This window comes from Tympanuchus pallidicinctus, unplaced genomic scaffold, assembly GCF_026119805.1.
Source record: "Tympanuchus pallidicinctus isolate F22 unplaced genomic scaffold, pur_lepc_1.0 scaffold25, whole genome shotgun sequence".
NCBI classification, from domain to species: domain Eukaryota; kingdom Metazoa; phylum Chordata; class Aves; order Galliformes; family Phasianidae; genus Tympanuchus; species Tympanuchus pallidicinctus.
Genome location: NW_026294742.1, coordinates 4536824 through 4560056, shown reverse-complemented (window position 1 = coordinate 4560056; position 23233 = coordinate 4536824). Strand labels below are relative to the sequence as shown.

The 23233-nt window shown below is 40.3% G+C and overlaps 1 protein-coding gene across 6 annotated transcripts in view; it reads left to right on the top strand.

Annotated features, from left to right (window-relative positions):
- Window positions 1-22809, top strand: part of CABIN1 (calcineurin binding protein 1) — a 92931-nt gene extending 70122 nt beyond the window's left edge. For 5 of the 6 annotated variants that reach the window (XM_052689438.1, XM_052689436.1, XM_052689437.1 and 2 more), the window contains exons 35-38: window positions 7675-7969; window positions 18482-18646; window positions 20557-20783; window positions 21423-22809. In XM_052689438.1, coding sequence (XP_052545398.1) covers window positions 7675-7969; window positions 18482-18646; window positions 20557-20783; window positions 21423-21566 — 831 coding nt within the window. In that variant the 3' untranslated portion in view covers window positions 21567-22809. The remainder of the gene's footprint in view (window positions 1-7674; window positions 7970-18481; window positions 18647-20556; window positions 20784-21422) is intronic. The other variant, XM_052689439.1, reaches the window with a different exon arrangement.
- The last annotated feature ends 424 nt before the right edge of the window (window positions 22810-23233 follow it).

Here is a 23233-nt window from a genome sequence, read left to right as displayed (position 1 = left end):
TGCAAGCTTAATGATGTCCAGCTCTTACTTTTAGGAGTAATTGCTGCTTTCCCACAGCAAATGCAATTTAGCTTTCCCATGTCCTGCTGGTGGGCATTTTGTTCTGCACAGTGGAATTCAGTGACACACTTCTGCTTCATACGCACTTCCGTGTCAAACACCATTTTGTCAGACTGCCCCACTGCTGCCATCTCTGCTGGCACAGACATCTGTGTGGCCACACAGCGCTGGGATGCAGAATAAGTATTCCTGACAGTCGTTCTTCTTTTTGAGCTTTCCTTTTTGAGTTCACTGTGAGCAGGATTTTTGATAGACACATATCAACTGTATTGAAGCTGCAATCCAGCAGTAGTCCCTGTATCATCAGTATTTAACTTACTGAGATTATGTGATAAATTAATTTAGTTAAGGGTCAGACAGCATTTTGAAGGATGCTTGTTCTTTGTCATTTAACTTCTCAATCTGAGAAAGTTATTAAAAAGATTTGCAGGCATCCTAAAAGAGTCGGCTGTTGCTCTGAGTTATGAGGTATATTTTTAGTTTTGCCCAGAATGATTTTCTTACGGAATTAATGGTCCCTGAAAACTGAATACCTAGGAGGCTTTTAGAGGAAAATGAAAGATTGAGGCAGACTGGGTTGACCTTGGGGTAGCATTACACTTCAGTGTGTGGTCCTAAGGACCAGGAGGGGACACACTAGCAGAAAGCACTTACAAAGCTTCTGGATAATTAGAGAATTTCTAACATGCCTTTCCACTGACTACCTGAAGTTGACGATACTAATTTCTTCGTTTCATGTATCATACTGATGTCTGTGGTGCTGTTTGAGACTTGCCTGCATGGAAAAGTTGCTGCAGCAGAAGCTGTTAGTGCAAATGAAAATATTTCAGTGTAAGAACACACCTGCCTTTTTCTCTGGACCTGGAATATGAAAAGGTTTTTTATCGCTGCATACTAAACATTGAGTGCCATAATACTGCAGTTAGAGCTTTCATCCATGTTAAAACTGCCCTGTCAGGTTGCTTGAAGGGGACAGGTGAAACTTCCAGGCCACATTTTAGCATATGCTAAATCTCATCAGTCCTGAGAACTGAATTTATAGAAAACACTGCAGACATGGACTTTGCACATAGGTCTAGACTCAACATCTAAAAATACAGTAGTGTTCAAAGGCAAAGTTCCAAAATGCCACTAAGTCTCTAGTCCTATGCTGTGACCCTTGAGAATAGGGAACTGTATGAAGAAATTCCTACTGATGGATAGCGTTGTAGCAGCTGAAAATTTCTGTTGGCTCCTCACAATATTGTATATCATCTAAATGTCATGAGAAGGGACTATTTCAACATTGCTGAGTTATTTAAGAGTCACTGCTGCCCTTGCCAAAGCATCCCTGCTCTGGGACCAGCTCTATCCCTGAGGAGTGAGAGAGAGAAAAGCAATTTTTCATGTCCCCCTTTTCTACTCCAGCTGCCAAACTTGAGCCCTTCCTGTGCTGCTTACAGATGAGATCCTCCCTTTGGCCCACAGCTTTGCTCACCTTTACAAAAGCACCACATCTGTGCCTGCCTTCTCTTATCTACTGGTGCCGAGCTGAGTTTTCTCCTTGTTTCCCTTTGTAAACCTGCAGTCAAAACTCCTCAGCACTTTTTAATGTCAGACCTAATTAAACGTGATGCTTCATATTGAAGCTGCAACTAGAATCAAAACAAGTAAATGTTCTTGTAATACAGAGGCACAGTCAGGTGATGCAAATGAGACGTCTTCAGGCTCCTGGTGGGCTGCCAGTATGTCCTTTACTTCTATGAACTTTTGCTGCTTCTGTAATAGGAAAAGCAGTGTTTAATGGGGAAAGGCTGTGTGGTAGTGCTGCTGCCCATGTCTAGTTCTGGAACAGATAACAGGGGTTTTGGATCCCACTTTTGCCAGTGCTGGCAATGGGTCGTCTTCAGTTGCAGCCTTGCAGTGAGGAATTGTAGGAAAATGTAGGAAAATGGGCTTCTGGAACTTGGGGCTGGAACCACACGTGGCCTGGAGAGTGAAGTACTGGAATTGACTCTTGAGTGTTAGTGCAGTGATGTTACAGTCTCTGTGCTGGAACTTACAGGGAATGTGACCTCCTGTTTGGAACAGAAGAAAATTGTGTACTATGAGTAAAGCTGGAGGGTGCTTCTGTGGACTTTTCCCCTTGTGCTGTGGAATGCTGTCAGCATTGCAGTGATGGAGTCTTCTAGGCTTTTTTTCAGGGAGAGAACTTGAGAATGACTTGTGTGAACTACTGCAAACGTCTAGAGCATTTTCTTGAATTCTCGCTTCAGGAAAAAAAAAAGCAACCCACAGCAAGCTGTTCTCTTCAAGAAACAGCTAAAAGCTTTCTGTAAAATTGTTCGGCTGGAAATTGAAGGAGATAAGTCAAATATTAAATAATTAGAAAATAATAATCTCTGGTTCTACCTCATGTGTTTCCCCCCTCTTTGTTCCACCCACGTGCTGCTAATTTTCATCTTCCTGCATGTCAAGACGTCAGAGGCTGCTTACAGAGAAAGTTGTTTTTCTTGAGTTGTCTGCATGCTTTATTAATGCCTCAGAGATGGTGAAGGAGGGGAAGTGGGAGGTGGGGGGGGGGTCAAGGGGACAGAAGGACAGTTTTTCTTATGGTCTCACTCCTACCAAAGGGTGACCGTTTGTTCACTGTTGCATTTGCCAGTTGCCATGGCATCCCCCTCTCACTCTATCCTGGAGGTGTATTCTTGATATAATTAACAGCTCTCCTCCTTCTGTCTGCTGCAAAAAGCAATCATTAAGTGAACATGAAGGAAAAAGTCACTTTTTTATCTTTTAGTTTGTCTACCCATGTTTTTCATCATTTTCTCTCCCGGTCCATTTTGTGTATGAAAGTATTGCTGGAATGCTGTCTGTGTTGGACATTAAGTGTCAACAAAGGATTTTGTTAGGCTGGAGGTGTCTATAACGTTCTCTGTGTTCTGTATATAAAATTGTAATATTAAGAAATAGAAGATTCCTCAGAGTCTGGATTACAGATAATGGATATTGCTGTTCTGATGTACTTTGGAGAAAACTTTCAAAGGAGATTAGCTTCAAATATTGCTATGGAGAGACTGAGAGGAAAAAATGTGAGAAGACATGTAATAATTAAAGCACAACATTGAACGTAGCTGGCTTGTCATTCAGGCTTCCCAGTGCACCTTTATGTAAAGTGGATGCTGACTTCAATCCCACCACGATCCCACACTTCCAACATGAGACCAATTTAAAAAACCACCACCACCAAACATTATGTAACAGTTACAGTGCCAGCATCTTTCGTTAGGAAACTTCTGTTGGGAGGACTGTCACTTTCCCATTTTATGGAACGTTGGATCATTGCTTTTTCCCACAGCCACAGAGCAGTGAGCTGCTCCACAGGCAGTATCAGTAAGGTGCCGGTAGGATTTAGTTGTTTTTCAGAACGTGTCTTGAAAACAGCAAGGCAAAAATGAAACCTTGGTCAGGTTGTCAGCTCATGACTTTGCAGGGAGTCTATAAAGTACAGTTTTACCATAACTTAACTTAATGCCCAATTTTTTTTTCTTTGCTTTCGTTGTCTCATTACTGAAGTGCCTCACTGGGAAACTACAGGGAGCTATTTTTTTCCACTAACATCTTTGAAAAAAGAACATGTATTTTTACCACCACCTCTCCTGGAGGTAGGCTGTCCTAATGCCCATTTTCCTGATTTTTTTTTTTGTTTACACCAGCTTCCAATGTGATTAAGGTTTCCTCATAGGTTTCCTGAATCTGAATGGCCTCTTTGCAAGGAATATGCAGAAACAGTCAAGCTTTGAGCAAATACAGAGACTGATTTGCACTCCTGTATGTCTGTAAATCATAATCCCAGCAAATATGCACGCTAAGTGTTCATTTGAAATTTGCTTTTATACAAACTTCTCAATGAAGAACGTTTTCCTAGATATTTGGAAGGACAGGAAATAAGATAGCAGGTATTTCTGGAAGTATTGGGCTGTTTTTCTCACAGCCAGTGACACGTTGGATATTAATGTCTTAAATGTTTCTTCTATCCGCTTTGATAGTAAGTAGTTGAGGCAAAAATAGAACTACTGCAGTAACTCAACTTGTTTCCAAAAAAACCAAGTCCAGTCCTGACCAGATGAACGTGGTATTACAACAGAAGTTACGAGGAAAGAGAGAAGTTTTCATCTTACTTCAGCTGTATACACCTGTTCTGTGAATAGCGTCCTTGTGAACATAAGACATGGTAACTAAAGCCAATTCATGATCGAGCTGCTGTATTTCAAAAGCAGCAGTGATAATGGAGAAACTCAGCGTGGTGGGGTGGGTTGGAGAATGAGGGAAGGAGAATTTTTGTTTTTTAGCAGTGGAAAGGAGAAACTGAGAAAAATATGCTCATGAAAAAACATACAAAACACTGGTAGAGGGCTGTCGCTGCTGCTCAGTTCCTACTCTGCTAATCTTTATGGAGCCTTACTGCCTGTATAACAGTAGAAGTAGATGAACATAACTTGTTTTTGGCGAATCGGAGACTTCCTGTAATGACTTTTTCTGGATTTGTTTCTCAAATACAGTGTTACAAGATGTGGTGTTTTCCTGGATGCAGTCACCTGCATGGGGGTAAAAATGTGGCCCCAGAATTCTTGGTGAGCAGCACAGTTAGCAGTTCTGCCCTAACCTGGGTTTTGTGAGTAGCATCACTTACTGAGCAGAGGTGCTAGAATTCTTACTGTTAGATTAAGAAACTCTTTCACAGGTCATGTCTGAAAAGCTCCTATTAAATTCTAAAATACAAAAATCTATGGTTGCTACTCTTCAGTACAGGACGGTACTTTTTGACTGCATAAGGAATCTTAGTCATGGTTTTATTGAGACAGAAACATACTAGTTTTGACTTAACTTTATGTGCAATTAAAATTTTACTGTCCTTATGAGGCAGGGTGATTTTCTATGGAAAAAATCTCTGGAAAAAGAAACCCTGCAACTTCATCTGGATGAGCCAATTAAAAATAGAATTTGTTTTTTGTTTTGCCCCTGATAGGACATCTGTATTTTAGAGAAATAGGAATGTGAATTCATTCAATCTCTGTATACCAATAAGTGTTATTTCAGTCTCAACTTTTTCTCCTTGTGTGCCTGATGGTCTGCAAGTTACAGGAAGGCCTTCCTCTCACCAGTGTTTGTCAGTGCCTCTGTTGCCTAGTGAGATGTGATGTGGCAGCCACCAGCCTTCTGCTCAGCTGCCAGTTCCCAATGGTGTTCCTCAGACTTGTTCTGTGGCATCTTCTCTAATCCCTTGATGGAATACTGAGCCTTTGGGGAGCTCATGAATTACATCATCTTGGAGGGCATAGTAAAAAAGCTGGAGAGCAGGGCTTGCTTTGCAGAAGATCTGTAGAGGCTTGCATTGACAGGAACTGCAACAAAAGAGATAAACAATAAAGAGAAATTCAGAGTCCTGCACCTGAGGCAGGATGACTCCTGTGCAGTGTAACTGATTGTAGCAGCTTTCCCAAAGAGACTTGAAATCCTGGGGGATAAGAAGTTGAACCCACAGTGTGGCATTATGGCAGTGAAGTTCAAGAGAGCTGAGTTGCTTCACCCTGGAGAGGAGAAGGCTCTTGGAGGGTGGGAGCTTGAATTGGCATCTGCAGGAGAGAGGAGAGAGCCCAATGAGAGGCAGCAGTCACAAGTTGCAGCAAGAGAACATTGGATAAGGTGATAGGAAAAAAGTGTTCAGAGAGAAGGTGGCAAAGCTCTGGAACAGGGACCAAGGGAGGCTATGGAACCTCCATCCCTGGAGATGCATGGAACTGAGTTGGACACAGGCCCTGAGTAACCTGAGCTATGTCAATTTTGCTTTGCTAGGAGTTGTACCAAAGAACCTTTCAGAAAGCCCTTCCAACTGGAATTACTCCGTGATGCCGTGTTCTTTCTGTCAGTAATTGTTTTCCTTCCGAGTTCTGTCCCAGTCTGCTGAGTTATTTTCCAAATATCCCCTGATAATAGTTGTACTTTGTTAGAGAAGTGCCATTTGAGCTGCAGATATATTTCTAGCAAGCAACTAACTAGTAGTACTCTCATATATTTCTGCTGGGGAAAAACAATGAATACAATACGAGCACAGAAATTACAGGTTCTATGTAATGTATTATATGAATTAATGAAATGCATGGGTGTGAGGGGTTTTCCCTCTAAATCACAGCTGAGAACATTTCCTCTAGTGATTTCACTTCTGGCATAAAGCTTCTGCAGTTCAATATCCCTCAGCTTTATGTAATCCCGTTGGTACATCTTGAGACCTTTAGTTTTGGAACTGATGCTTTATACATCAGGAACTAGAACAGGCCCTATTGGATCCTGTATGGCGACTGATTTGAGTGTAGCTGCTTTTTAAATTTTTCTCTGTGTGTGCACATAAGATCTCACAGATTCAATCACATGCTATTTAGAGATTAATTAATTAACTTCAGGAATTTTAGAAATACATTCCACTGTTGTTTTTTTTAAGTGTATGCTTTCCAGCCTTGAACTGCAAGGCATGTTTCCATATGATGTTTACTTTGTTCTCCTAGTTAAATTCTGCTGATTCTTCTGGCATTGTAATAAATCTTTAGTCATCTAAGATAGTAGGGCTTAATGTGATTCTACATCTGACCACAGAATTCTTTATTTCTATTCTAAACACACTGTAATCACCATGGTTAAAATCATTCATGTTAGAGATATGAGAGGTAAAGGTATAAGGCAGAGAATAAGCAGCTGAGATTTCACTCAAAGGTATCTTTGATGGTACTATAAGTCTCCATTAAATGAAGGCTGGAAAGAACATGAAATAAATAGATCCTGTGGCCTCGCAGGCAAGAATGCTTTATTTTATTACTGATGAAAATTATAGAGAAGATACTCGTTCTATGGATGCTTTTCTCTCCTTCCATGGTGAATTTATGTCACTCTTCAGTCTACGTAACTAACAGCACTGCATTGAATTCTTGGTTCTGGCTTTAGGGGAAGGTGTTGCTCTTGGTGCAGTTGTTAACTTCTGTAAACACAACCATTTTCCCAGGTGTTCTGAATAGGGCACCAACATTATTCAGTTCTGCAGTTACTGGAAATTTATGATTTAGGGTTAGGCTGATTGGTTTTCTGTATGCAAATACATATTTCTGTTTTCCCCATTTCTTCTCGTACCACCTACAAAACATGATTTATTTTAATCATTTGCAAATTCTCTGACAGCATTGTGGATCCACTCATTCAGGCCAAGAGTTTGTCAACATATTCTTGAATGAAATAAATTAATTTTTGTTAATGAGAGTTTGTAATTCATGTTTACTGATGGATTTCAGGAAAGTATGTTGTTGGGAGGGATCTGTTAAGTAAAGCATTGTAACTTTAAATATGAATAAAGGCTCATTGTTTGATAAATAGATTAAGGAACAGAAAAATCTGTAAAAGATAACATTTGGAGGTTCTCAATTTTATTTTGATAATAACAATTGATTTTATATTTGCTTTATATATTTATAGTATTTCCTGTGTACAAGAGTTGAGCTGCCTGCAGGTGTCACTGAAACAGGTAGCATGTGCAGAATTACTGGCATGAATTTTCTCATGTCTGTCCCTACCCTCTTTTGTTTTACACAGTCCACAGCAGAAACACCCACTACCCCAAAGCATACGAAGGACAACAGAGAGAGCTTCTTCCCAGTGACACCAGCCACCCTGCATCCTGCCCCAGTGAATCCAGACACTGTGACTCCTGAAAATCTCCTGAGATTGAACGATCTGCATTCCAAATCCAAACCAGCCTCTTCCTCTTCCTCCTCCTCCTCCTCAGCATCTTCTTCAGTGCCTCCATCCCAGGAGCCACACAAGGACACTGAACATCTCCGGAGTCAGAATGCAGAGACTGCTGCCAGCATGAGTGATCTTGCACGTGGTGAGTCTCAACATCTTGGCCTTCTCTGATTTGTTTGCAAAGGCCACGTGGTGAGTCAGTGCTTGAGTTCTGATTCTGTCTCATTTTCTGATCACTAGACCATACTCAAAAGGCTGCACAAATAGAGGTTTTGTTTTGGGGTACATGTATAAAATCAATACATCTTTTATTTACTAGGATACAGTCAACAGCACTGAATGTAACTTGCGTATGAAATCATGGAATAGCAGCCTAAAAATAGAACCATGTTTGGATACATAATTTAAGTCTCTAGTGGCATTAAAAGGATTGTTGTTTTTCTTCAAAGAGGTAAAGATAAACTTCAGAATACCTCAAATGTTTTAAAAGTGATTGCAATTGAAATAGACTGGTGGATAGCCTACATCTGACTTGTAAGTGACTGATTAACATAATTAGATGCATAGATACCACAGCCACTTGTATGTGTGTAGAGATAAATAATACTGTGAAAATTCCAAGCTTCTGCATGACTCATAAAGTTAGTATATCACCACCATTATGCTTCACATTTGAGAAAAGAAGAATCTGGCAGGACTGGAATGCTGGAAATATATTTATAGTCCTAGTATGGCTGTGTGCAAGGTTAGGCTACAGAAAAGGATTGAAGAAGCAAAACAAATGTTATTTATTCTGTAGAAAGATGATGTGATGTGCTCAGGATGGTGTTATATATTCGGTCCTATATAGATTGTCTAGATGAGAAGAGTGAAATGAGAATGCCATCATGGCAGGCTGACATCGTTAGCAGTAATCAAAATCACTGCGCAAGGCAGTGTTGTTGCACTTTGGGAATGAAGATTAGCCCCAGTTAGCCCCAGACTTGTCTTGGGTGCCCAAAGACACGGCTGTGCTTATTTGTGGGATGCTGTGCATATCAAGGTGGCAGAGCACCTGCTATAGCCTGTACTTTTTTGCATCCTTAGCAGGAACACTGTCTGAAAAAGCTTCTGCTACTTTTCGTGCTCACTCCATCTGCTCACTAGCTTGAACCTTAAAGCTACTCAAACTGCCATAGGCAGATTAATAAGAGCCCAGATAAAATTTTGAATGAAGCACACACATACAGGCATACAGGGAATGTGGCATATGAGGATACAGTGGAAATAGCGCCTGTATTTGTTGGAATCAATGCTGCATAATACCATTTCATAATTAGCAGCATGATCTACTCTAGGTATTTTGTTTAAGTAATCTCATATTGTGACTTTTATTCATATGCTTATGGTTTTTTTTCTTTACATAACCAGGCTTGGTGTCTAAATGCACATAGTCTTCTGAACTCATTAGCAGTGAAGAGCAGACTAGGGAGAAATCAGTTTTCCCAACTTGTTGGGCTTTGGGTACAGAATGATATTGAAATTTAATATCCTATATTAGGAGTTGCATTATAATAACCTATAACAATCTCCCTTTTCACAGAACTAGGGAGAAATCTGTCTTGAGAGGAAGAGGGAAAGGGGAATGATAAGGAAGGGAATGACTGAGTCAATGTGTAAAGCAGATTTATTGTTGTTCTTCTGTTGCTGAAGGAATGGTGTTGCAGGGTGCTGTAAGATATCTTGGCAGGGTTGTTCTGCAGGGATTCACTCAGATTTGTGCCTAGACAACGAAGAAGAAAATCCTCTAGATCATGCAGTTACTGTGCATTCACTAAGGAGACTGGTAGGAATGACAATGCAAATAAAGAGCTCTCACATTCTCAGTTTTCAAACAAAACTCATGAGCTTTTCTGACGTGCTTTCCTCTCTGCAGTTTCCCAGGCTGCCTTGCAGTGATTAGAACGTTTATTTTAATCTTTTGACTTCCTAGGCTTTGTTAAGGTGGGGAGATTTCACATTGTTCTTTCTTCTTTTATGCTTTCTATACATCATCTTAGTTGAGGGAGATGGAAGGGCTAGCTGCCATAATTATAACCCTGAAACCATGCATCTGAAGATCAAGAGGCTCTCTCTGCAAAGCTCTGATTCCAGTGCAGGGTGTGTGTGTGTGTTGTATCTGGCTTTCTGCTCTCCGACTTACCTGACAGGTCATTTCTCTAGCTGAGAAAGATACCAATTACTGCTGTGTCCTTTCCTTTTCTTCTCTTTCTAATTCTCCTACCTTTGCTCCCACCTCCTTTAAAAAGGATTATTTCTAATTCAGTTTTACTCCTTTTTCATCTGTCTCTCATTAGCTCTGTTCCTGTTTCAGAGTGATCTGTTTTCCTCTTTTTCCTCTTCTCATTTTTGTGACCTCCTCCTCTATCTGTTTGTTTCTGTGAGAATATTGCACGTCACAGTATTAGCTGCTATCATTTTCTGTGCCTTCACCTAGAAAAAGTAATGGCTTTAAAAGCAAAGTATCCACTCATTTCTTTTGTGAATGTTTTAGTGGGATTTTATGTCTGGTATAACTAGCTAGGGCAGAATACAGCATGATGAAATTCAGCATCAAAGTGAAAGGAGTGGTAGTTTCAATATGAGAGGTTCCTGCAGGTAGGCATAAATGTATGTGAGACTCTGGTAATGTAGGTATTTGGATGCAGCCTGTAGTTTTTTCTGGGGAAAGTAAATAGGATAATTAGGATAAACCTCTCCACTGCATCACATTGCTCTGTTGATACACTGTTCTGAATTGCTGGAAAGTCATGACTTTTTCATTTTTGTTGTCCTTATCCAAATAATGATTCTTATAAGGGATGGGCGGGAAAACTTTCACATCCTATTTTTGAAGGTTTGTTTACTTGGAATTAATACCTGTTTTGCTTAAAGGGATCTATTCAGCAAATTGTCATTTAAATTAAGGGTAGAAGAGTAGCAATTTTCCTCCTCTTCCATTAAATTCATGTGCACTAAATTCACGAAGCACTACACGTTTTGATGTAAAACCAGGAAGTTCATGATATAGGTGTGTGGGCTTAGAAATGCAGGGCTAAGGAAGACTACCAGTTCTTTCTGTAGCGTGCAGGGAAGTTGCAGCCCATAAGCCATGTAAGTACCTTGCTGTAATTTCAGATGTTTTTTATGTAGGCACAGCAGGGCAGTAGAGGTTTGAATGTATTTCAGCCTGTAGAGCTTTCAGACTTCAACAAATGAGCGTGTGAAGAAAGTTTCATGAAAGGATAAACAGCACCGTTGTTGCAGTGAGAAATGAATTTAAATTGCTTTAATTTGTTTAACCTTATTTTAGCTATGGAATGCAGTTCAAGCTTTCAGTTTGAAAGGACCTGCAGTCGTTCAATCTTATTTGTGATCAATCTCTTCCACTGTTTTTTTTTCTGCTGAATTCAAAATTGTGCTTTAGAGTGCAGAGTTGGTCTCAGCAAGTAGCTCAAAAAAGCTGAAACACAGAAGATGTTACAGACTGACCATAGGCCTGGGGCCTCACATGAGCTTCATTTCACATTGCTTTTCCAGCAGTTACCTGCTGTAAGGATTCTTTCTTGTATGCTCATGTCCTTTGACTCAATGTTCTTGTGTCTCTTGTAGGCAACTTGACTTCTGTTATTTCCTCCTTTGTTTTCCCTGTTGGCAGACTTCTACCTCAGTTCCCCAGGCTGAATTCCTCCAAGGCTTTAAAAATCTCTTGCAACCTCATGCCTGTTGTAGCATCCTTGAGTGCAAGTCACCTGTTAGTGACTGCAGGGCTGCTAACAGAAATCAACCAGGCGGACTTCAGCCAGCTCTGCATCCTCTCTGCTCTCTTTTTGCATCTGCCTCCTGTGTTGGCATTGGCATTCTCACTTCCTCCTATCTGATCCGTCCTTTTCATTAAGCTTTTTATTTTTCACAATGGATGTGCTCTGAAAACAATTTCACCACTGAATGTCAGCAGGGCTTTTCCTGTTTGTGAATGACTCTTTAATTCCCTTTTGCCTGGTGCTCAGGCAGTTCCAGTCAGCTGTGTCTTCTCTTCCCTTTGGAAGTACACTGATTCAGTTTGCTATTGCAACAAATTCATTCCAGAAAAGAATGAAGACTAGACTTTCACTAGACTCAATGCCTATTTCTAATCTTTACCCTTTGGGTTGTTCTTGTTGTTCTTTTTGTTTGGTTGATTTTGTTTAATTTTGTTCATTCAATTCAATATTGTGCCGAATTGCAATTAAAGTTGTTGTTGGTTGTATGTACTCATGTTAATCAGTGGGAACAATTAGGGCAGGAGCAGCAGCTTCCAAATTGGCCTGTGAGGTGATGGTAAGAAGCCTAGTGCAGAGTGTGGGCTGGGTAAGCTTGGGGTCAGAGAGAAGTCCTGGGAAAACTCTGCCATGTGGATATTTGCACTAACAGAGAACATGTCTTCTGGAAACCACAAAGATTTGGAAAAGAACATGGTAATGATGCTGTATTGTTACAGCAAGTTTCAGTTGCACTAGTTTTAGATTGCTGCCATAATGAATGTTTTACTGCACAAATGAAGGCTAAAGAGAGACGCAGTTATAAGCCTACTGCACAGGTCTTGCATTTACAGATTTCTTAGGAAAATTCTCTAGAAATAGTATTATAATGTAACCCCCCTACTCTAGGAGCTACTTTTGCCCAGCTGTATTGTGCTTAATTTGGCTGTCAGGTCAGAGAAGGATGAGAAATACTGGCAGAGGAGGAAGGGGCTTATGGCTTTTGTTGAATAACCAGTCCATACAATTTGCAAGGAGCAGACCACAGATGAGTGACTTGCTGTCCACAGGTACTGCTGTGTGATACTCTCAATTGATGTACTCTTGCTAAATCCAGCAGTAAAACACAACTATCAATTAACTATTTCTTATAATGCCATTTGAAAGTTCATATAATTGCATACAAAACCTATTATCTCTTTGAGATAATAGGCCCACTGATTATTATTATTTTTTTTTATTGAAGGGTGCTGGGAATCATTGCTATGTTATTTGTTTTGGTTTGGGCTTTTAACAAAGAGAGAAGGAAAGTTACTTCTGAACTTGAGAGCATAACTTTACCAGCACACTTGTCAACTTCCTGCATCTCTAGGAGGCTTGAGAGCAGCAGGAAGTGATTCTGCACAGAGAACTGCAGTGGCAGTGCTGTTAGCCTGCCCCAGCATGGCTTTTCCATACCAGAGGCCTGGGAGCTTGGGAGTTACTGTGGGCTGGGGACTATTCCCAAGAAGCACTTTCAGAGCAACCGCCTGTTTTTTACTACCATCAGTGCTGTTCTGTCACAGCTGACCTCGGCGTTAGGGAGGAACATGGGTTACATCTGATACCACTGTCTAATAGCCAGGAGCACAGTTACAAATGCAGCAGTATGCCATCTTATTACAGTGCCAACTTCTGTTCACCAGACTGTTTGAATTTATTTCATTTCGGGGAGCTGTAGAACTTGCATTGCACAGCTTTCTGCTTCCAAAATTACTCTGATGCTTAATTTTAACACATGGCTTTGTGTGTCAGCTTTGAATGTAATTTCCTGAATTTGGCATTTCAAGTCAAATTCTTATCTCTGCAGCTATGACTTCATTGTTTGTTGTTGTGTGGTTGTGTTTTTTTTATTTTTAGAAATAAACATCATGGCAGGAAAGTGGGAATTAATATGGAGAAGGTAAATGTGTAAGGAAAAGAGTACTGAGTATACTTACTGTATACCTTGGTGCACTGAATGCTGCCTGCTGTGGTGTATGATGTAGCACCTCATGACAAAGGCAGTTACATGATGGCTCTGTTGCTTTTGTGGGTCAGCGTTCTTAACCGAGCTGTGTTCAGCTGAACCAACCTGTGTTCCAGCGCAGTCTTTCCATTGACTTGGTAGCACAGTGTATGAGGAAACTCTGAGCTCCTGCAAATTCAAGCTTTCCATGCCCTTTTGCAACTGCTGTATGGGAAAAAAACTGTATTAAATTCCTAGCACGCCAGAGGGAGAGGCAGATGGAATATTGAAAATTAATTGTTTACACATTAGCGCTGTTCTTTGGAAGTGTGGTAGGATATTTACTTCATCGTGTCAGGGAGCAACAGATTAGATGCATTTCCATCAGCATACAGACATCCACCTTGTGTGGAAACTCAGTGATAGCTCTGTGAAAAACTACATGTATCCTGTGTAGCCATTGAAATATAAAGTAAATACCTTGTCACTGGGACAAACAAAGTATGTATTTCTTCATGTCTGCAGGCACACAGAATGCAGTTGTTACTCTGTTGAAGTGGTTGGAGGGCAAAGTGGTACAGATCTGCTAAATCATAGTCATGTATTTTCAGGCGTTTTGTCTGACACACAGAGTGCTGGGGAAGGTGCTTTGCAGAGGGGTGAAGCCAAGAGGCACAACCACTTTGTGTCAGCCCTTGAAGCCCTTCTCTGTTCATTTCTCCAAGCATGCACTTTTGAAATCGTGTTGGTGTTCTGTTCTGGAGTTCAAAGCTCAGTTCCTTCCTTTTTCCCATAATGAAATGATGCTTTGTGCACGCACCGTGAGTTGCTTGTAGCCCTTCACATATCTGTGCTTTAATACTTCACACCACCTCCCTCAGCAACTGGAAAGCATTTTTCCAGGTGCCAGTCATATTTTCTGGGCTTGTCTTTCAGCCCTCACGCAGTAGGTTTAGTGCATGACTAAAGGGTTTCTCGAAAATCCAGCTAGAATGTTTTATAACACTGGGATGTTAATGTCTCTGTATAGCTGACAGCAGAAGGAAATTGAGCAATGAAGTGCACAGCGCAGCACACAGACAGCAGAGCAGCTGCTTGCTGTTACGGTGCGGCTGCTTTTAAACTTTCTCCACATCTGCAAATTGCCGAGTGCATATTTTCATACAGACATGTCCAAATAGGACATAAATTGTCGTCTTCCTATAATAAAGGGTGCGGGAGTTGTATAATCTCTGTGTTTATAGTGTAGGGATGTATGTATATACTGTATTCTCTGTCTAAAGAGGCAGAGAGGGAATATTAACTGTGATGAAGTCATGAACCCAGCGCCCGCTATAGGCATCTGCAAACACTGGTTGCCCTGGCAACAAGTGGAAAGAGGTTGGAGAGGAAAGCTGGAGTAGGTTGTTGCATTGAATTGTTTTCAGCTTGTTTCTTCCTCACTAAAGCAGGGAGATGTTGAGAGGTATGATGTCCTTCTTTCTATGTGTATACTATTTTATATGTATTTAGACAGCTGTCGGGAAAGGGAAGGCTGACAAAAATACTTATAATTCAGCTCGGTTGGAGATGAACTTTTCCATGTAAATATTCATGTGCATTGCAAATCTGTGGGTTTTCTATATGCTTTTTTGTGTGTTGCGTTACGAGGTGAGAGTGCAGAATCGATCTCCAGAGTGCAGAACCTGTCCCATCTTCAGCCTGGAGACCAACGCGTATTACATCTTCCCAAACTGATTTTATTTTAACCTGGGATTGTAGAGCTAACGTTGGAAAGCCTGCAAGAACAGTGCAAGTACTGAGTATGTATTGCCAAAAGATTTCTTAACTGAGATTAAATCCGAGCTTGAGAACACCTTTGGATTGTGCTGCAGTTATATTCTTGTGCTCTTGCACTTGTGAAGAATTTTGTGGCTCATGAGTTAGTGAAGTCTTTCCCTCCCTGGGGAAAGTTTTTATTAGAGAGAACTAGGACGTTATGTTCAGGGCTGTGGCAGCACTGTCCACATGGTAAATACCAAGAGATACTCTTCAGAAATCTGTTTCGGACAAATAACAGGAGATTCAGCTGTGTGTTGCTTCCTATTATCCTTCTGCCTCTTGCCCTGTTTGTAATGAAAAAAGATGTATTTGTGCACTGTATTGAAGTATTGATAGTGCAAATTATAGACACTTGGAACAGCCAGATCTTATAAAAAAAATAAAAAATATGTATTTTTCTCATTAACTTAATGTTTAACTTAGAAGTAATGCCATGAAAGCGACTGTTACCACAAAAACAAATTTGCATAGTCATAAAAGAATAAAGTGTATCACCCAGTCAGGGGATAAAATTCAGTCAGTGTGTATTTAGAACCTGACAATGAAGGATTCATTACCAGGCAGTGGCTCTGGATGTACTGAGAGATGCAGCCTGATAGAATATTAACAAGTGCTGTTTCTAGAAGTGTAGTAATAGAAATACATGCTTGGTGTGCCAAAGTCCTGCCCTTTCATTTCCATTCACTTTTACATGAAAAAGGGCTGACACACCGCTTTGTTCTAATTAAATCTAGTTTTACTGTGCTACAAATCGATACCTTCAAAAATAGGAAAAACAAAGATGATGTAAAAGATGGAGATCTGTGTTAGAAGCTGCTCCCTCATAAAAGAAAGTAGACTTGCATCAGTCTTGCAGCGTCTGGTTAGAAATACACTGCTCAAAAGAGCTTTGTCAGGGGGCATAATTTAGTTAAGTAAAGCTCAGCAAATCAGCTTAAGCAGTGATATATCTTATAATTAAACAAAGATTGTAATCCACATAAGAGGTAGAGTTTAGTCATTAAACAATAATGCAAATCAGAGCTTTTATTCTGAATGGTGAACTATTAAGTCCCCAGTGCAATTTAGCAGTTGAGTACATAGGAAATAGTTCTCACTTAGCAGTATAGTTAAAGCTACGGGATCTCCAGTTGGGATGGCTTTGTATCTGCCAAATGAATTGGTGTTTTGTCTCCTTGGTTAACAAGTGGATAAGTAAGGTTCTGTTGGTACTTACCCTAGATGCTGTAGACTCTGAGCCTGTTGTGTTGCAGTAAGCAAGACAGAGTTGCTGTCTTAAGCTGCCTTGCAGGATGATCTGAAAACATCATTTTCAATCTTGCTTTTCTTCAGACGTTGGTGTAAAGCTCTTTCTTTTCATCAAGTGTCTTGTAGCCATTTCAGTGTGGCAGTCTGGGTTTAGGCTCCGTTTGTTGTCAGCTGCTTGTGGTGTAGTGGGATGTGTGTTTATTGGCTTTGGGCCACACGAGGGCTGATCCTTCTTCATATGGTCCCTTGTATTTCTCTGCATGCAGTTAAATCATGCCTGTCTTATGTAAAGATCAGGCACGTACACAGAATGATCTTCAGCTCTTCTATTTCACAAGCAGGGAAACAGTGAGTTAGAATTTTCCTAATCCAGACTCCTGTTGTTTTACTGCTTCCTTCTCTGTTCTTTTAAGCTGAATTGGTCAGATGCAACTATTTTTTCCTACTGTCGTGACCACGTTTTGTGCAGGAAAGAGAATGAGAACTGTTCTTCTGCACTAGACCATTCCATTTTGTGCTTGATAGAGAGTGGAACATCACAGAACAGAGGCTTCTGTGATTTGTGCTGTAGTGTGTGACCTTTCCTTTTTGGGAACTATAGGAGAATTCTCTGCAAGCAAACTCATTTATCCTAAGGCTTGTATTGGCTGCCAGCTACCAGTTCAGATAATGGGTTCTTTTATTTTACCAATGAAAATTAGTGAATGAAAGAACTGAACAGCCTGCTTTGGTAAGCTTTTTTGATGCAAATTATTCAAGAACCCTGGAAATACAATGCATTTAAAAAGTTGTGTCTTTCAAGCTGCATCTATCTGACTTTCACCAAGCTCTTTCAAGAATTTCAGTTTTAACTCTACAGTGGTGAAGTGTTTTCAGCTCACAGGGAGTTAGGGGTTGAGAGCAGTTTTCCAATGAGGAAAAGTTGAAAAATATTCCCTTTTAAGTCACGTTGCAGATAAAATCCTAAATTAAATTAGAATGTGGACATATGAGGATTTTAGAGAAGTTAGGTCGTGAATATATATTGCATATGCTTGTTTGCAGTAGCTGCCTGTGTACACCTTACCCCGTGTTAATGTAAGATAATTCATATTTGTCTGAGCAGCCCCCTGTTGTTGAAGGATATCTTCATTTCTGTGAGAGAATGGGTGCTTGTTTGTGTACCTATAGCCTTGAAATGAGACTGTGCTCATACACACTAGGATGAGTTGTAAAGATCCCAAATTCTGAAGTAGCAGAAGATGGGAATATTAGACTAGTTTTTTAGGCTGATTGAGTCAGCCTATCTCTGAAAACTGAGCATTTTACGTGGCTTGAGATTGATTAAATAAAGAAGAAAAATGGAACAGATTTGGCCCTGTTGCTGGATGTTCACAGTAATTAATCTTTCTTAGCAGTGAGCTGCACTTCAGTGTCGCTCGCGCCCACGATTGCAGATCAGAGAGACCCATCGATCACACATAGCTCATCAGTAAGGGTGATGGCTTTTGTTTTGACTGCATGACAAGTGATTCACCCCTCGTGTCTGCAAAGGTTAATGGTCAGTTGCATGAATTTGTTTCTTGCAGAGGTAACAACGTGCTGTAGAACAGATTTTTTTCTTCACTTTTGTAAAGAACATTTTTAAAGAATTTGAATTGATGGCAGCAAGTATGAAAAAGTTGTGATTGCCATCTTAGCTCCCCAGTATTTAATTTTACTCAGTCATTTCATAGTTAAGAAATGAGGATTAAAAAAAAATCCCACAACTTCTACCAGGTGGTTAGACAGCAGAAGGACTGAGGCTTAGGAAAGAGATCAGCATGTCTGTTAATCTGTGAATTATCTTTCGTTAATAAAGAGGAAGAAGAGCTTGAAGTGCCTTTGGAGGGTCTTGGATTCCAGCAACAGGAGTCACGGCTTTGTCAGCAGATGAAAATGGCCACTGTTGCACCATCACCAGAGCCTGTTTGTTGGCAAGTGGAATCAGTGACCAGCACAAATTCAGGACATGTTTGTACCCAAGGTAGGAGCTTTTTGTGCTTCGATGCTGAAAATTAGCTCTTCTTTGAGTATCAGTCTGCAGAGATTGATGGATTAGCTATGCATTAGTTGTGATGCATGTTACAGAGCTTCTCTGCTGCTTGCCTTCCAGTAAAGTATTTCAGAGTGTAGAGGCATTCTTGGCTATGTCACGGCTTCGTGGAGAAGTTCTTTGTAGTCCCTTGGTGGTTATTCTCTTTGGTGCATGACTCACATACCAAGTACCGTAGCAGCAAAGCCAAATGAAATGCCTCCCAGTACTGGGCTATTGTGCTACATAGGTTGAGCTTCTTTGAAAGTAGAACTTCTCCATTAATCGAAATCTTACACAGGGCAATATGACAACACTTGATTATTGTACTGGAATATTTAGCAGAAGGAAATGATTTTTTGTGATAATCAGACTGAGTCAAATTAACATAAAAACCAGCATTACAGCAATTAATGCTTTCTATCCCTCCTCTGCCTCCTTTCCAAGAGAAGTAGGAGTTGATATTTAGACTGGAAAAATGTAAAATTTGTATTTTTCAGACAGACATAAACATAGATATTCATGTTCAGGGTATCTCTCTTCTTATTTGTGAGAGATTATCTTCTGTCTGATTACTGCAACGTTTCTGGTACTCTGCTCTGAGCTGATTGTCTACAGATGGAGATGGGTCACTGACCTCGTTGGAAAGTTTCATCTGTTGTGGCAGTTCTTACATTCTTGTATACTGCTGAGAATATACAATTCAATTTCAGATTCCCTTAGTAGTCAGTGTAATGTTGTTTATTTTTCAGGATAGCATCAGGGATCTGGCATTTTATTTTGCCATGTTTAAGTAGCCTTGTCAATTCCAGAAGCCTTCAAAGAAGGATTTAACAAGACTGAATCCAAAAAAATGTATATTAAAACACCTGTTATTACTATGCATCTGGGATGATCTGTTTTCATTCATACAACTTTTAAAAAAAAAATCCACTTGAAGCATCATTATTAGTAAAATATCAATAAATATATGCTAAATACTCAGATTGAATGTGAAAGCATTGTCTCCTGCTGATTATTGTTGCATATGTATTGTTTTGTGATAGAGCCTAAGGAAGGGCCAGATCCTTCTTTGTCTCGTGAGATGGGCCCTTTCTTAGCAACTTTGGGTGGTGAAGACAAGAATCGTTGTTGAGGAGTATGTAGAGATGACATGATGGTGCTAATCAGCGTGGTGTACAGCAGCATGAGCACACCAAGGGTCTGGCTTCTTTGCTGACGTGATACCTAACGATTTTTTATGACAGAATTTGAAGAGAGTAATGAGGAAGTGTTGACAGATATTACTGTGTATTTTTCTTAGTTTGTGAGGACAGTAGTGGAAACCACAAAGACCTTGTTTGAAAACGTAGCCGACTGAGGGGGGATCTTGAGAATACGAATTGATAGGAAATAGGAGCTGACATTTCAGTTATTAAAAAGACAACTCCATAGTGGAGGGAGTTTATAAAAGACTTAAGTAAGACTAAGTGGCTTTATTTGGTGCATTACAGAATGGGGAACCAGTTAGAGAATGCAAAGGTAAGATAATTGCATCTGCAGTGAGTGGGAAAATGGTATTTTGAGGAGCCTTTAATCTAGATGTAGGTGGGTCAGTGCAGTACTACCACTTTAATGCTTGGTTTAAATAGACTGGGTGTCTGCTGCCCAGAAAGATTTTTTTAAATTATTATTGATTTCCAGTTGCCGTTATGGAATCCTGAGGCGCTTTGTTCTTCTGGTTCTGAATCATAATTAAAGCAAAACTTGAAGAAAGACCTTTTGAGCTAGCCATATGTCTGACAATCAACTGCTCCCTCTTCTTTGACATCTGAAATCCTACACAGCTTCCTAACATGTTTTTCTTATTATTTTCTGTTTAGCCTCCAGTTCCAAGCCTGAACTCAGCTCCAGTTCACAGACTTTGGGAAGTCAGCAGAACAAGACAGATGGCACCCGAGTAAAAACTCGCGTTCTGCCCAACATGCCAAAGCTTTTCATACCTTCATCTGTCACCAAATTTCCACCTGAGATCACTGTCACTCCACCCACTCCCACCCTCCTTTCTCCAAAGGGCAGCATTTCAGAAGAGACCAAGCAAAAATTAAAGGTAATAAAAGGGAAACAGTAATTTTTTGGCTTATTGTTTTTATCTTAACTCGCCCCTCAATAAAATACTTGTGCGAAAGGAGCAACTGTCCCTGTCCCCAGTTCATAACCAGAAGTAGCATAAATAGTGGAAGACCCATGCCTGTCACTGCTCAAGAAGCATTTGGATAATGCCTTAATAATATGCTCTAACTTTTGTCAGCCCTGATGTAGTCAGATAGCTGGACTTGGTGGTCTTTGTATGCCACTTCCAACAGAACTATTCTATTTTGTTCTAAGAAGCTAGCTATTATTAACAGGATTCAGCTTTTAAGAAGTGGTGAAATTCCTGCCATGGTTGGCATCGGAGCTATCGTAATCTGTATCCCTTTCTTGGGAATTAAACAGAATTGTCAAAATGTGTGAGGGAGTTAGTGCAGCAATTGCAGTTCTTCCTTTAGTGAAAGCTACTGGAATAGTGACTATGGGGAGACCTACTGGTTAATGTTGTGTAGTTTCACATTAGGTTGCCATATCTTTTATGGAAGTAAGAGGGCTTTGGAATGTGACGGAATAGCAACCAGTTGGCTTTTATCCCTGTGATCATGGGTTTATCCTGACTATTTAGCAATATATTCTCTCTCTCTCTTTTTGGGATCAGTCTGCTATTTTGTCTGCTCAGTCCGCAGCGAATGTAAAGAAGGAGAGCCTTTGTCAGCCAGCTTTGGAAATCTTAGAGACCTCAAGCCAGGAGTCCTCACTGGAAAGTGATACTGATGAAGATGATGACTACATGGACATATGAATGAATTCTGGCCATCATCAGCACCAACCATATAACCATTCTTGTTGCCAACATCTCTGGCAGTCCAAACATCCTCGTTGGCATTACTCACCATTAATCTGCATCGAGTTCTTCACTTTCATTACCTTTGTTATCACCACTACCACTTGTATTGCCTTCAAAATCTTCGCCATTTTCCCCATCATGGTGCTTAACAGAAGAAAAACAATTGTTTACCAGGCAGTTAATTCAATTGGACCACACCGTCAACTTTAACTTCAGTAAATGCAAGGATTTTGGTTTTTTTAGCTGCAGCTGACATCCCTGTACTGTTTTTGCTTCTTCAACCAGAGCCTTGGGATTCAATCCAATAGCTCTTTTCTGTATCATTTTCTTCCTTTTAGTTGTCTTTTTGCGTTTTTGCCATTAGTTAAGTTTTTCTCCCAATAATTCAGCAGTGGAATCTCTGTCTGGTCTTGCCATGATTAGTCCTAGCTCCTTTCAAGGTGAATGGAGTAGAAAAAGTTTGCTGAGCTGGTAGAGGATTTAATTTTATTAAGGAAGTCTGTTGTGGGGTGACAAGGGTGAGCGGACAGGCTGTCAGCTGCTTGGCACAGTTGTGTGCTTTGCTGGAATTTGTCTCGGTGTCAGTAGGCAAAGATCCAGCTTATCTAGGCAGACAGAGAGCTTGGCCTCCTGTTTGTGCTCATTTCACACCAATGTATGAGGTCCAGCAGAAATTACCAACCTGAATGTTGGCTTAACGAACTGATCCTTCCAGAATTGTCTTACAGTCCTTTCTCTTCTGATGCCTTGGACAAGCATTTTGAATTGGGGGCTAGATGATATTTTTATGGTGGTATTGAAAAAGACTCAAGATTTCAGTACCGTTTCAGTAATGTCTGTTTTTTACAGAATGACATGAAAAGGTGTTTTTTATCTATCTGCAGAGGGACTGCTCACAGTTATTTATATGAGAAAATAATGGTAACAAAGACCTTTTTTTTTTTTACTGAATATTACCTTTGTAAAATAATGAATGCAATCCATGCAAAAAAAAAACCTACGTCACACTATATATACACACACATGTGCTCACACATACATATATATGTCTGTGTACATATATGTATGTATGTATATGAAAAAAGGAAATGCATACAGCTTGCCATGTTGGATTTCTTTGTGTTTGGGGGAGGTGGTTTTCTGTAAAATGCAGAGCTTTGTATAAACTTTTGTTTTTTTCTAATAAAGCTGAAATGTACCTACTGCTTCCTCTGTTCATCTGAGAGGGCAAGGTGCCGTGGTTCTGGCAGATGTTCTGCTCCTCCCTTCCTTTTGGGGAGAGGGTAATGGAGTGAGGGGGGGGGAGAGAAATCCTCTTTCTTTTCTCAAGACTTCCAGAAATCTTAGGATGGATTTGGTCTTGTGTGACTCTGAGCCGAGCCAGCAGTGCTGCCAAGAATGCATGCAGTGGGCTCACTTCCCTACTGAGACATGATCTGAATTCTTTTTCGTCCGAGTGTCTTTGAATACTGATGAACAACGCAGGGAAGAAGACACGGTGAACGTGATGACATGGGAAGAATACTTCAGTGTATGCCCCAGCACTTAATCTGCTTTTGCAACGGTCATTCATTTGCTGTAAGAATAATGAATGGATCCTGGATAAAAAGAAGCATGGTCAA